General features: G+C 47.6%; 1 protein-coding gene across 2 annotated transcripts in view; it reads left to right on the forward strand.

The window, feature by feature from the left end:
- SPECC1L (sperm antigen with calponin homology and coiled-coil domains 1 like) overlaps nt 1-7345 on the forward strand; it is a 474653-nt gene extending 467308 nt beyond the window's left edge. For both annotated transcript variants that reach the window (XM_069215113.1, XM_069215114.1), the window contains one exon: nt 449-7345. In XM_069215113.1, the coding sequence (XP_069071214.1) occupies nt 449-538 (90 nt within the window). In that variant the 3' untranslated portion in view covers nt 539-7345. The remainder of the gene's footprint in view (nt 1-448) is intronic.
- Nucleotides 7346-13172: the final 5827 nt, after the last annotated feature.

Consider the following 13172-nt stretch of genomic DNA (forward strand, 5'->3'; position numbering starts at 1 on the left):
TTACAAATCCCTCGTAGTCCTCGTTTTCCATCATGGGTATCTTCAATAAATCCAAGAACAACCCTTCCAACAACCCATCCGAGAGAGACCAGCAAAGTGATTTCAGAATAAGCAAGTTAGATCCCGTCTCTTAAGTGAAAAAACGAAATGTGGCTAACTGACACTGCACTTCACGGCTCTGGAGAAGCTTTGAGGCAGCCACATTCAGTTCCTTTCAGTTGGGTTACTTGCCTGGCTCCTAAATTGTTTCCCTTTTCTTTCAGATAGGAGTCTTTGCTAAAGTGCTTTGCAGTTAAAGTAAAGTCAACTGTTTGAAAAAGAAAAGCAGAGATGCTTTTGACTATATTGGTGTTTTGAAAGAGCTGGTTTCTTCGGTTTACAGATTTCATGATTACATACATTTCAAAGTAGAATGTTAAGCTATTTTTTCTTTTTTCTTTGACAACAGGACATCAATGAGATGGTGCGGACAGAGCGCCCGGACTGGCAGTGCCTCATGACGTATGTTACAGCCATCTACAAGTACTTTGAGACCTGAGTCCCTAGCCCTGCTGATCAGGCACACTGTGTCAGCTGCCAAGCAGACGCCCTTCTGTTAACGCGAATCCAAGCTTCACTGACCAACCACCGGCGTCCGCCCTAGCAATCCTGGTCCTTGCTCCCCTCCAGGGATGTGCAGGCTGCTGCTGGTACCCACCATCCGGAATCACCAGGGGCTGCCGGTCTGTGAGCCCCGTCTCCCAGCACAAGCAGACTGCTCTCATTAATGATGTGGCCTTACTAGGGTCTGACTGTAGCAGACCTCACTTTTCCGCATGACTGTTTCAGCTTTTGATGGACAATTGCAGATGGAATGAGGATTGTGTGCCGCAGTTGGTGCAAAGGACAGTCTTCTGTTGGATAATACCACAATCAGACTACAAGAAGCCGAGAGCCCCGTGCGGCCTAGCACACTTTCAAGTTGGTCCCTTTGGTCTGAATTATACTCTTGGACTCTCGGAGATGTGCTTTCTTTTTCCATCTCATCTGCTATATGTACAGAAAAACTCCTAAGTGCCAGGTGAGGTATGTTCAAGCAGATGGTGGCACTACACTATATCTCAATTGCAGCTGGCACTTTGATGGGTGACCAACAGCCCTGACCACCATTGGCCTCACCGCAGGGACCGCACTTCTCTGCAGGTCCATCTACGACAATGCAATTGGCACTGCTGCCAAATCTGTTACCTGTGTGCCCATCATCACCAATGACGATACACTGTCTGCCTAAACTATTTTCTTCTCATCAACATGTTTTTTTCTGACATGCCGTCTTGTCACCCTAGTGCCAACCTGGTGCTAGCTTCTTGCTCATGGTTTGGTACCAGTGCTAGGCCTTAGTCTTCATGCATTATTGGATCTATGCCAGTGGTATGGCACCGATGTTGGCACATGCCTGTGGTAGAATTATTTAGATGTGTGTGGGTCCTGTCTCCCCGTCCTCTGTTTGGTCAATTATGATTTCTTCCTGCCAGTATAGTGCCACTCACGGGTCCCTGCCAACGCCACGGTACCATTTATATCCCTGTGTACACTGTGTGTATCAGACACAGCATTGTGCTGTTAGTTGCGGCTCCTTACATAGTATGGTAAGGCTAAAAGATCCTCCAGCCACAGGTGAATACTGGTCTCAGTGCCATCTTGTCTTCGGTGATGCGGGATAAATAGTAGATGTTTTCTGGATCAGCACCGCAGTTATGTGTCTGAACAGAAGCAAAACTGAGGAATTCTTGTTGTGGCTGCCAGGTGCGCTGCGGAGAGGTGTGAGAGCCTCTCTGGTGTCCTGGGGTAGGCCTTTGTGTAACCCTAGTCATAGGATCCATCGCAGGCTGCGAAGAGGATTTGGTCTTATGGTATGGCTTGCTGCACAAGAGTTTCCAGTTAGTTGGTAGGTGTTGGGCACACAGGTTGCAGAGAGACTTTATTTACTTGGCATGGGTAGGTGGGTGTGGCCACCCCTTATGAGGGGTGCATATGCAGGCAGTGCTGTGGTTTTAGTGGTATGGCAAGGTTTGTGATGGGCCTGCCTGCCATGCCCTTCGCTTTGTGGGAGCATAGGTGTGCTGCACAGAAAGTTTGGTGTTATGGTATAGTTGATTAGGCGTGGCCGTTGTAGTTCTCAGTAGTGGTAGGACCCAAAAAAGACTGCTAAGAGGGGCTCACATGTTTGCTGTGCACGAACGCCTGATCTATCACTAGGTTTTGGGAATTGGCAGGATGTGAAAATGGTTTGTAACCTAGTATTGGTTGCTGTGTGTGTCTGCCATGCGCGTTACTGCTTGTAGGGCCATTGGCCAGACTGGAGAGGAAGTTTGGTGTGATAAAGTGATTTGCATACCATGATCTCTTTAAAGTTTGGCTACTCTTTCATGGACTAGCTGCTGAGATGGTTTGGTGCCCTGCCGTTGGTTTATGGATTAGTGCTCTGTGTCTCTTTATTTGGAGTTTTTGACCGGCTGTGGCGAGAGTTGGCATCCTGGCATTTGCTGAGAGTGGCCTCCTCCAGAGCACTGGTAGTCATGCTGTTGTAGGGGCTGCTAAAGGGATGGTGGCTTCTTGTGGTGTGACAAATCCCATGACCGGTTGCGGTCAGGGTTTTGCAACTTGGCGTGAAATGCTCGTGCAGTTTCCGTACCTATTATGAGGAGTTGAGTGGGTTCCTTCGTCATCTGCCTAGGTGAAACAGTGACAGCACAAGGTTTGTCTTTCTGAATGTGGTGCCTAGCAGGGGCTGCTGTGGGTTTGGTAGCCTCCCGGTGTCTGCTGGACATGATTGGTTCTGCCTATTCCGGAGGAGTCAAAGGCTACCTTCTGAGATGCTTTTGTACCATTAAGTACTTTGCTGTTTACGGCACATGCTTCCTTATAAATACATCTCCTACAGTGAGCTGTCATGTTTTGCTATATTTTGTTTCTAACTATATTGAGTTGGTGTTTGACGCGTAGAGGACTTGGTGGCCTTCCACAATTTCTTGGCCCAGGTCCCATTCCAGAGTATGGGACCTATGACTGACTGCAGGGACTGTTTGGAGGCTGCAGTGGTTCGCTAACACTAGTTTTTTTCTAATGTCTTGGTGCGGGACCCTTGAGTGGCTACAGAAAGGTCTTGGAGGTTCTGCCATGGTTAACTGAGTCCTATTTCTGGGGCAGGACCTACGTCTGAATGTAGAGTCTGTTTGTTGGCCTGCTATGGTTTATTGAACCCTGTTTATGTTGCAGAATCCACGACAAGTGTAGAGATGGTTGTTGGCTTCCAGCAATTTGCTGAGCCTGGTTTCTGGTGCACGATCCATGGCTGAATGTGGAGATGGTTTGGTGGCTTGCCGCAGCCTGTGCATGATGGCCTTTCTGTCTAGGCCAGAGAGTACTCCTAATTGAAGACACTATTATCTCAGCTACTCTCGCAATCATTTGATTCCTGTTGATGAGTGAACACCTGTATATTTCAGTGTGCATGGCTCTGCCCATTCAAGCATGCATATATGTTACAGTTCTGGCGCAATGCCTGCTCATAGCTGTCTACTGCACACTTCTGTGCCACGAGCATCCATTTAATGTGCCTACAACACTAAGCTGCATCGCGCTCACATTTTTCGAAGTATGACACGGGAGAACCATGTTATCCTAGTTACACTACAACCCTATGAAGGCTGAAGTTGGTTTTGTGGCTGCCACATAAAACACTAGTCCAGATGTCGCAAAATATGGGTACAGTCCTCCGAAATAGACAGACCAGTGAACTCTGGGGTGATCACATACAAAGAAGGCAGTGGTTCCATGTTCAGTATCGTGGAACCTGGGTTGAGTTTGCAAACTGTGGCTATGAATGGTTTGCAAGGACGAGGAAGGCGAGCATGGGCTGATCTTTGTGCGTAAAGCATTGACAGGAAAGAGGGTGTGGAAGAGGAGTCAAAATTATTTTGCTCCTGGTGATGTTTATTTAGAAGCCCCCACCACTCCTTTTCCTTTTGGGATCTGAATGTGCTTCTAAGGCTAAAATTGCCCTGCCTAGATGTTTAGCCAGCTCTCCGGATCTCTTGCCTCTTTTATTTGCTTGTTACATGTAGAGGCAGGATCCAGAATCTTGGTGATCCAAATACAACGAGGGTGTGTGCATAATTCATGCCTGTTGACTGTCTGTGCTTATCCCTTTTTGTAAAGGATGATGGTTTATGTATTTCTTGTGAAATGGAAATCTTGCTGCCTGCCTACATGCAAACGTGTGTAAAGATGGGCGATGCACGCACAGGACTTCTATAGTGCCTTGAGTCCAGCCTGTGCAGTGGCCTCCACATCCTCTCCACTGCTTGGCATCAGTACAGACCTGCAGGCTTCACTACTGTAGTGCTGTGTGGAGGACTCCTCTTCCTGGGTCCTGCAGCGGCCATGGGAGTGAAGCCCAGCCTTGCAAACTTTGAAGTCCTATATCCAAATGTGGTTGCAGTTCTTTTATACCCAAAACTGACAGGGAGACCCAGTTTCTGTTCATTTTACAATCCCCACACCATGTGGAGTCCATTTTCCCCTTTGTTTCTCCTTTGTGACTCTTAGCGAGGGGTCTTTGATACTGGGATCCAGTGTTACAGGAACTCGTTCCCCATAAGCCTTTGGTTAGGAGGGAGCACCCAGACCCTGCTCTGTAAGCCGGGATCTGAAACCGACCAATCATTCGGTTGTTTAAGAAGAACTGGCCCAGTCGCTGTGTCTTGGCTCCGTATTGTGTTCCTACCAACACTACCGGTTCACCGCCTTGCTCTACTGGTTGGCATGAGCTGGCTTGTGGAAACAGTCCTGCCTGAAGGGACTGGGTTCATCGTTAGAGCAGAGGCATGTTTACATGTGGACCAAAGTAGCTAAGGTTTTTGCTGTTACTAAACGCCTTTAAAGCTATATTTTATGTGCTGATGCTGTGAATGGTTGATTTATGCCTGAGTGCCAGGAGAATGCCCCTGGTACTAAGGGCATCTACTCCAGATGGCTGGAGCTGTGACTTGTGGCCTCTGATAAGCTATTCTGTTTATTCTGATGTGTTGAATTGCCACATGGTCTACTGCAGGACCCACGTTTGTACACTGAGCCCCTGGAAGCAGTGGGCCAGCTGGGGTCATTATTTTGTGTGTCTTCTGTGTCCTGCATTGCTTGCAATCCTTGGTGTGAGATCTTAAAACAAGTAGTCATGGATTATGTGTGTGTGTGTGTGTGTGTGTGTTTCAGTCGCCCCATTACAGGGACGTCATGCCAAAATATATTACATTTATACTGTAGGTAGCATAAGTAAAACTTAATTTTTTTTGTACCTGAAATGGCATTTGGCTTTTCGTTGCATTAGAACTGTTGAAAGCCATCTTATAAGTTGCTCACCAAGTGCAAGAGCTTTGTGAACTGAATGATGCAATCAGACCTGGCTAGTATGCGTCTGCTGTTTAGCTCAGTTTTAATTATTACTGAACATGTTTTGATAGGCCGGAAACTGACTCTCTTGGTGTCGAGGTGCTGGACTTCTTCAGTTACAAAGCAGAGATCAGTCTGGTATATTAATGACAAAGTCTGAACTGCAACCTGTAAGGTCAAATCCTAAAGGAGGGTGCATGCACGGTGGGGACTAGTGGATACCAAGATCTGTCTCCCCATTTAACTGACCTTCCACCGTGTAGGGTTGAGGCAAGCACAACAATTAAAGGGGGGGGGATATAATTCAGAGCCACAGACCTTGAAAGACAGACTTTGAGTTGGTAGCACCAAAGTTTCTGTGGGATTTCGCCACTGTAGGAGTGATCTGGAAACATTAAGGGTTGGATGGTAAAATCTTCAAATTGCACATTAAAAGAAGAAAGCCTTACGTAATTATGGAGGTATCCAGTAAATGTAGGTTCCGCTTGGCGTTGATGTATTCCTTGGAGATGCTTTAGGGCTTTTGTGTTCTATCTAGTCTTCCATGCCAGCCTCTCCGTGGCAAAGGCTAACGGTGTACAAGTAGAAAAGTCTGTATCAAAGAGCCAGGGTGGGCACACAGAGAAAGGAGCACCCCAGGCAGGATAAAAACATGCAGTACTGAAAAATAGAAAGTGACCGCTGGCGCAAGGTCAGCACTGCGATGCCTAGTAGCATGGGCCAGGTATGGGCCACAGATGTGTCCAGAATATTGTCTGGGACAGCTTTCAGATCCAGCATGTGTGCCCAGGATAAGATGAGGGCAGCTGTAATTCCCGTGGAAACTGTAAGTTTATTATGTCCAGGAGGATTTGGTGAGGGTGCAGAAGGATAAGCTTGTTATTGCTAAGCCACCAGATGGGTATTGGGCTCTACACCAATGTCTTGATTGATAGGTCAGTAGGTAACTCACTGGAGATAGGAAATGGCATGTTTTATTGGCTGAAATCTTCGGTTGGCCGTGTTGCTGCTGCAGCATGAATGATCTGGGGCATTCGAAGATCCATTCCGGGTAGGCGAGTTCAGGTATGAGCTCAGAAGGAGAAGGATCAAATAGATGTTATGGACTTGATAAGCTCTAACTTTCAAGGGGTAGGATCCTCTATTCTTTGTTTACAAAGGTAAGAGAATGTGTTTTCTGACTGAGCTTGTGAGGAGACAGAAGCACGGTGGCAGTCTCTTAGAGGGGCGTTTTCATGTGACACGAGTTCATGAGAACTTCGGTGCGACTCCTACATATGTGGTTGTGTTCAGGGAAATAGGCGAAGCAGCGCTGGTTGAACCCTCGGTTTGCCATCAAGTGTCTTTCACCATCACTTTGCTCCATGAAGATCAAGGCATTGCTTACGCTCTTATTCAATTCTACCCCCGGCAAAAATACAGGTTTCCAATTAGACTTCTCCCATCGTCAGTATAACCCATGGCAAATGGGTCATTTTCTATAGCCCTTATTGACTCTGCTGGTTCTGAGAGATCCCGCCTCCATAATGGCACTTGGGAGATGCAGGTTGATGGCAAGCGCAAGGATAGGCCAAGGGTCCTTATCCAGGCAGTGATTGTATGTTGTAGTGGGGCTGTTTAAAGGCATTATCCCCACTCAGATAGGAGGTACCTGCCTCTTAAAGGTGTGTGAGGCATTCCAAGCTGTTTACCGTGCTGTGCGTTTAGAGGGATGAGTGGGATTCGAAGTTGACAAATATTTTTGTTTCCTCTTTGTGTAAGCTCACATGTTTTCATTTACTGAAGGACTGCCAGAAATCTTGGATTTTTTTTCCTTCTCTGAAAAGTTAATCTGTTTTCCTTATTGAGTGTGTTCTTCCCCATGCAAATGTCACGTTCGTTTTTAGAGAAAATTAAAACACATGAAACGTGCAAATGTGTGTTGCTTCTTTTCAGAGAATGTATTGTGCAGAAGCACATGAGGATCTGCACCGTGGAGACTTCATGTCAAATGGGCCAGTTACTGTGTCACCGGCCACAAGTACATGCGAGTCAGTTCCTTCCATGAACAATGAGCCTACTTGAAGGATTCCATCCACTCGCCTAGTAGCACAGACATACTTGACCATGCACATCTGATGTCTGTTAATTAATTGGACTTAGCCTCTACACATTCTGCTTTTCATGGTCGCTGAGAACAAAATATGCACTCCCTTTTGACTGAGCCCATTAAACACGAGCACTTGATTGAGTGGACACAGCCAGCCACACGTGGATCTCTTGGGTACTGAGCCAGTTCCATGCAATCCCATGGACCAAAGCCAGTTATTCACAATCCCTCAGACACTTAGCCCACGATCCCTCATCTGTTGGACACTAAACTTTGTAAACACAATCTCAGTGCCTTTTATAAGTAATTTCTTGGACTCTGAGCCTCCTATATGTAGTCCTTAAGCCTTCGGGGTTCTAAAGAAAAAAATCTTTCCACTAAGCCCATTATATTCAATGCCTTGGGCACTCTACTATGTGTAAGGCTCCCAGTTTTAAGTATTTACTGATTTTTACAGATACTGATAGAAAACAACGTGTTTCTTGTTCACATGCATTTTTAAAAGTGGAAAAAATACAGAAAATTGGGCTTTTTGTGAGTAACTGTCCATGGTGTCTTTCATGAATTCCAGGCCACCAGCTGATTAGATTGACAGCATGGGGAGTTCATAAACGAGATGAGATTTTCTTATGTACGGGCATTTGTCAACATATATTTGTAGTATAATGCTGATTTATTGGTAGGCATACTGTTTTGTTAATTTTAGCTGCTTAATTTGATGAAACACAACAGGCATCAAAGTATGAGTGCACATTTATCATTGAAATAAATGTAGAAATATACAATTTTATAATAATGTCCTTTGTCAGTGGCTCATTTAAACATAATTACTTGGCCACTGTCTGTCTTTAAAATATTTAATCCAATCAAAAGGACACTAGAATTGTGATGTCGAACAGATCCTCTCTGATGTATTCCTCTTCCTACAGATTACTCACCTTTTAAATAGTGCTTTCACACTTTAGACTGGCCTAGACAACGTTTTCCAGCATTGACGCTCTAGCACATCCCAGTGCCACACAGTTCCAGCTACAATTATGTTTGTGGATGTGCATATACCAGGCTATATTAGGTTCCAACTGGTTTGCTGACGTCAGTTTCTGTTTTTCTGCACCTCACCAGCATGATCCAGATCCCTCTCGCTGTATCACCAACAAAATTATCGGATTTCAATACAATGCCAAAATCTGTAACTCGAGTGCTTTGATGCACTTGAATGCCATCAGGAAGAAGGAGGCCAAGTTATTTTTGGCTCATTTACAAAAAACAAACTAATCACATTTCATTGTCTCAACAACCACTACAAAACCCCACAAACCAAATCTATACACCCTTCTACCCCTACTGCCACACAATGGCACCTTCACCCTCACACAAACCACCACTCTGTCCTATACTGCTATCAAATCCACACATCACCAACACAACACAAACCCAAATGAGACGTGAACGTAATCCCTTCAAACACACACTTCCTGTTCATAGAAAACACCAGCGCTACCCTTCACTTACTCCTAACAGACTCCTTTCCATCACCAGCAACCCTACACACAACCCTGTCTTATATCATCCAACACTTTCCTCCTCTCTTTATCAAAAACACAAACCATACTTACACTCGACTCCCTCACACATATTACCTCTTACTACCAAATCTAATTCAAATACTCATAACCCCTGTCCATCTCCTCTCACACACACACACACCACATAGTCTCCTTAAACGCAAATCGCCGTCCCCTTTACTATTCAACTTCCACTCACAAACCGTACTTTACATCCTATTCCTTCACAGAAATTCAATACATCAAAATCTCATGACTTTATTCCACAAAAACATAACATAAAACACACCGGCGCATCAAAATCTCTCTCACAGTGTCAGACTACATTCCATCTCAAAATAGAAACATACACCCACTTCCACCCTCTTGACAACACAATACACAACCTAAACCAACTTTGCACCCAACAATTCTATCTGCACCACACTTACTACAAACACCCCAACACAGCAATCACCTGCTGCATAGTTCAATCTTTAAAACATCACCCACATGCTCCACCACCACCCTAAACAGTCTCAAATGAAATTTAAAAAAAACAACACTCTTCACAACTTCACATCTTCTTGTCTATTACAAACCAAGACTAATCTACAAAACACAGCCTACCAACTCACTCTCAACCACCTCTCCACCACCTGCACACACAGACCTAACAATGCCTTCTAAGCCTTCTGGGTGAGGATTACGATATAGACAAACGTCACTATTGCTATCCTGATACAGTTAATGCCAACACTAAAAACTAGGGTGACCAGATTTTGAAACGCAAAACCCAGGGCAGGTCAGATCTAAAAGAAACACTAAAGCCTTTAGCCTTATTTTTCTGTTTCTGATGGATACAACTACCTGTGGATTCCTCACCTAATGAATACTCCCATGGCGCCAGCATTCGACGGAAATCTTCTTACTAGTCTCTGCACGTCGACGAGGACGTCACTCTAGCCCACGCGACGCCGTCTGACGTCATACAGGCAATAAGAGGTCCTCGACGACGTGCGGACGTCAGTTCCCTTTTTTCCGTGCATTCGAAACGGTTATCTTCGAGGGAGCAACTGTTACTTTTGTGGTTACAGTGTATTTTTGCTGCGTAGTCTTTCGCTGTGGTAATAATGTCGCAGAGAAAGTCTGGATTCAAGCCTTGTCGTGAGTGTGGAGGCAAGATGTCGGTGACGGATCCTCATTCCGATTGCCTTTGGTGTTTGAGTTCCGACCACGACGTCTCGACTTGTGATTCATGCCAGCACATGAATCCAAAGGCCCTCAAGGAACGTGAGGCGAAGCTGTTTATGGCGAAATCGAAAGAAAAGCATCACAAGAAGTCTTCTTCACCAAGACATCGGCGTCATCGAGACTCCCGGCGCCGTAGAGAATCTCGGAGTCATTCGAAGGAGACTCGTTCCAGGTCTTCGGATCGGCGCCGAAGGACATGGGAGATCAGTCCCACGGTTACGCCGCATCCTTCGACGCCGTTGCCCTCTCCGGCGTCTCCAACTTCACCTGGACAGGCGTCGGTGATTGAGGTATTGGAGCCTCAGGTGTTTTCTCCGGCGTTGCAGACGTCGAGGCCGGCGTCGGGGTCGCCTCCGAGACAGGCACCCCAGTATCCGGCTTTTCCCACCCCTGGAGCCGATAGTTCCGCATTCTTGAATGCGATGTATGCCATCTTCCAACAGATGGCTCCAGGGGGTGCTCCGGCTGGGCCTTTGGCCTTTTCATTGGGTGATCCTGCGCCTCTTCGGCCGGCACCCTTTATGCCCTTTCTCCCTTTTGGGAACGTGGGCTCGGCGCCAGTGTCGGCGCCGGTGGCCGCTCCGGTGGCTTCAGAGGGATTGGCCCGGGGATTTCCATCCCGTCGACGTCGGGATTTCGGCCTGTGACTCCGGTGGGTCCATCTGCTTCGACTGCTCTTTCGTCGGCGCCGAAGTTACCTGTGGCGTCGGACGCGGCGTCGGTGGCTTCTGAAGATCGGCGCCGATCTTCGACTTCGGCGGAGGCATTGTCGACTCCGCGTATCGAACAACGGCTTCATTCGAGGAGACGTGCTCTCCGTGTATTAGAGGAGCAGGAGTACCAACGAGCCCTGGAGGAAGGAGAGCTAGAGGACTCGGGTGATGGGCTGCGTGGTCTGGAGTCGGCCAGTGGGCTGGACACTTCCCCTGAGTGGGATCTTTCGTCCCCGGGAGAATACACTGAGGAGGCTGCTTCCTTTCACGCAGTGGTACGGAAGGCAGCTAGTTTTTTGGACCTGCCTTTGCCGGTGGTGGAGGCTAAACAAAACCTTCTAACAGAGGTGCTACATCCGGCCTCAGCTGCGGCGGAGCCTCTTTTGCCATTTAATGACGCTCTGCTGGATCTGGTGTTAGAGGTGTGGAAGAGGCCGGCATCTTCCCCAGCAGTTCACAGAGCCGTGGCCAGGAGGTATCGGGCGGCTCCGACTGACCCTGGTTTTCTGTCTAGGCACCCTACGCCGGAGAGCTTGGTGGTGCAGGCCTCCTGTTCATCCAAGTCAGCGCCTGGTTCTTTCCCGACGGTGCCTGGGGACAGAGATTCAAAGAAACTAGAGGCGCAGTCCAAGAAGATTTTTTCGTCCTGCAGTCTGGCGTTGAAGGCCACCAACGCAACCTGTATCCTGGGGAGGTATATTCATGCTCTGATGGATGACATTTCCTCATCATTTACAGAGCTTCCCCAGGGTCTTTTGGATGTTGTTTCAAATGCCCAGGCTGCTGCGACCCAGATTATCCAGACGGGACTGGATACGACCGACTCAGTAGCCAGAGCAATGGGCACAACTGTGGTGGCAAGGAGACAGGCCTGGCTCCGTAACTCGGGCTTTTCTGCGGATGTACAGTCCACATTGTTGGATCTCCCGTTTGATGGGGACAAACTGTTTGGAGCCAAGGCTGATTCGGCCTTGGAACGTTTTAAGGAGAGCAGGGCCACGGCTAAGTCGTTAGGGCTCCAAGCTCCTTCTTCCACGGCCTCTTCCAGATTTTTCAGGAGGTTTCGTGGATTTGGGCGTGGCTCTTCCTCCTCTTCCTTTCGGGGAAGATATCAGCAACCTGCCTCTTCCCATCCCTATAGATCTTTTAGGGGGAGAGGTAGGGTCCGCACCAGAGGAGCCTCTCAGCAGCACTCTGCCTCTTCCTCATCCTCTGGCGGGGTGCAGCAGGGGAAGCAGCCTTAGGCTTCCACCATTTCCCACTCACTCCTCTCCTGTAGGGGGAAGATTACAGCATTTTCTCACCAAATGGAAGACTGTTACAACGGACACTTGGGTTCTCAGTATTGTGGGAAAAGGCTACACCCTTCCCTTTCGGGAGTTCCCGCCCCTCATCCCGCCCTGCCCTTCTTATTGTTCAGAAGAACACCTCCTGTTGCTAGAACAGGAGGTACAAGCCCTCCTTTCAAAGGGCGCGGTGGAGTTTGTCCCAGAGCAGGAAAGGGGTTGAGGATGTTACTCAAGGTATTTCCTGATTCCCAAGAAGGATGGTCGTTTGAGACCAATCCTGGACCTGAGGATCTTGAATTGGTTCCTCAAGCAGGAAAAGTTAAAGATGCTGACCCTAGCACAGGTGCTTTTGGCGTTGAACAAGGAAGACTGGATGGTGTCTGTCGACTTGCAGGATGCTTACTTTCATATCCCGATACTCAAGTCACACAGGAAGTATCTCCGGTTTGTGGTGGGATCGCAGCACTATCAGTTTGCGGTCCTTCCGTTTGGTCTTACTTCAGCACCTCGAGTCTTCACGAAGGTGATGTCGGTGGTTGCGGCAGAACTCAGAAGGAAGGGGATAGCAGTATTCCCTTACTTGGATGACTGGTTGATCAAAGCCAAGTCCCCGGAGCTTGTGTCGCATCATCTGCAGTCAACAACCCAGTTGTTGTTCGACCTGGGTTTTTCGGTGAACGAGCCCAAATCTCACCTAGAGCCCTCTCAGCGCCTCCTGTTCATAGGGGCAGTACTGGATACAACATTGGGTCGGGCCTTTCCTCCGCCTCAGCGGATTCAAGATATTCAGGATTTGGTTCCAATGTTTCGAAATGGAGCGGTAGTTCCAGTCCTCAAGGTCCTTCGTCTGCTC

The sequence above is a fragment of the Pleurodeles waltl genome, chromosome 11, assembly GCF_031143425.1.
Source record: "Pleurodeles waltl isolate 20211129_DDA chromosome 11, aPleWal1.hap1.20221129, whole genome shotgun sequence".
Classification (NCBI taxonomy): domain Eukaryota; kingdom Metazoa; phylum Chordata; class Amphibia; order Caudata; family Salamandridae; genus Pleurodeles; species Pleurodeles waltl.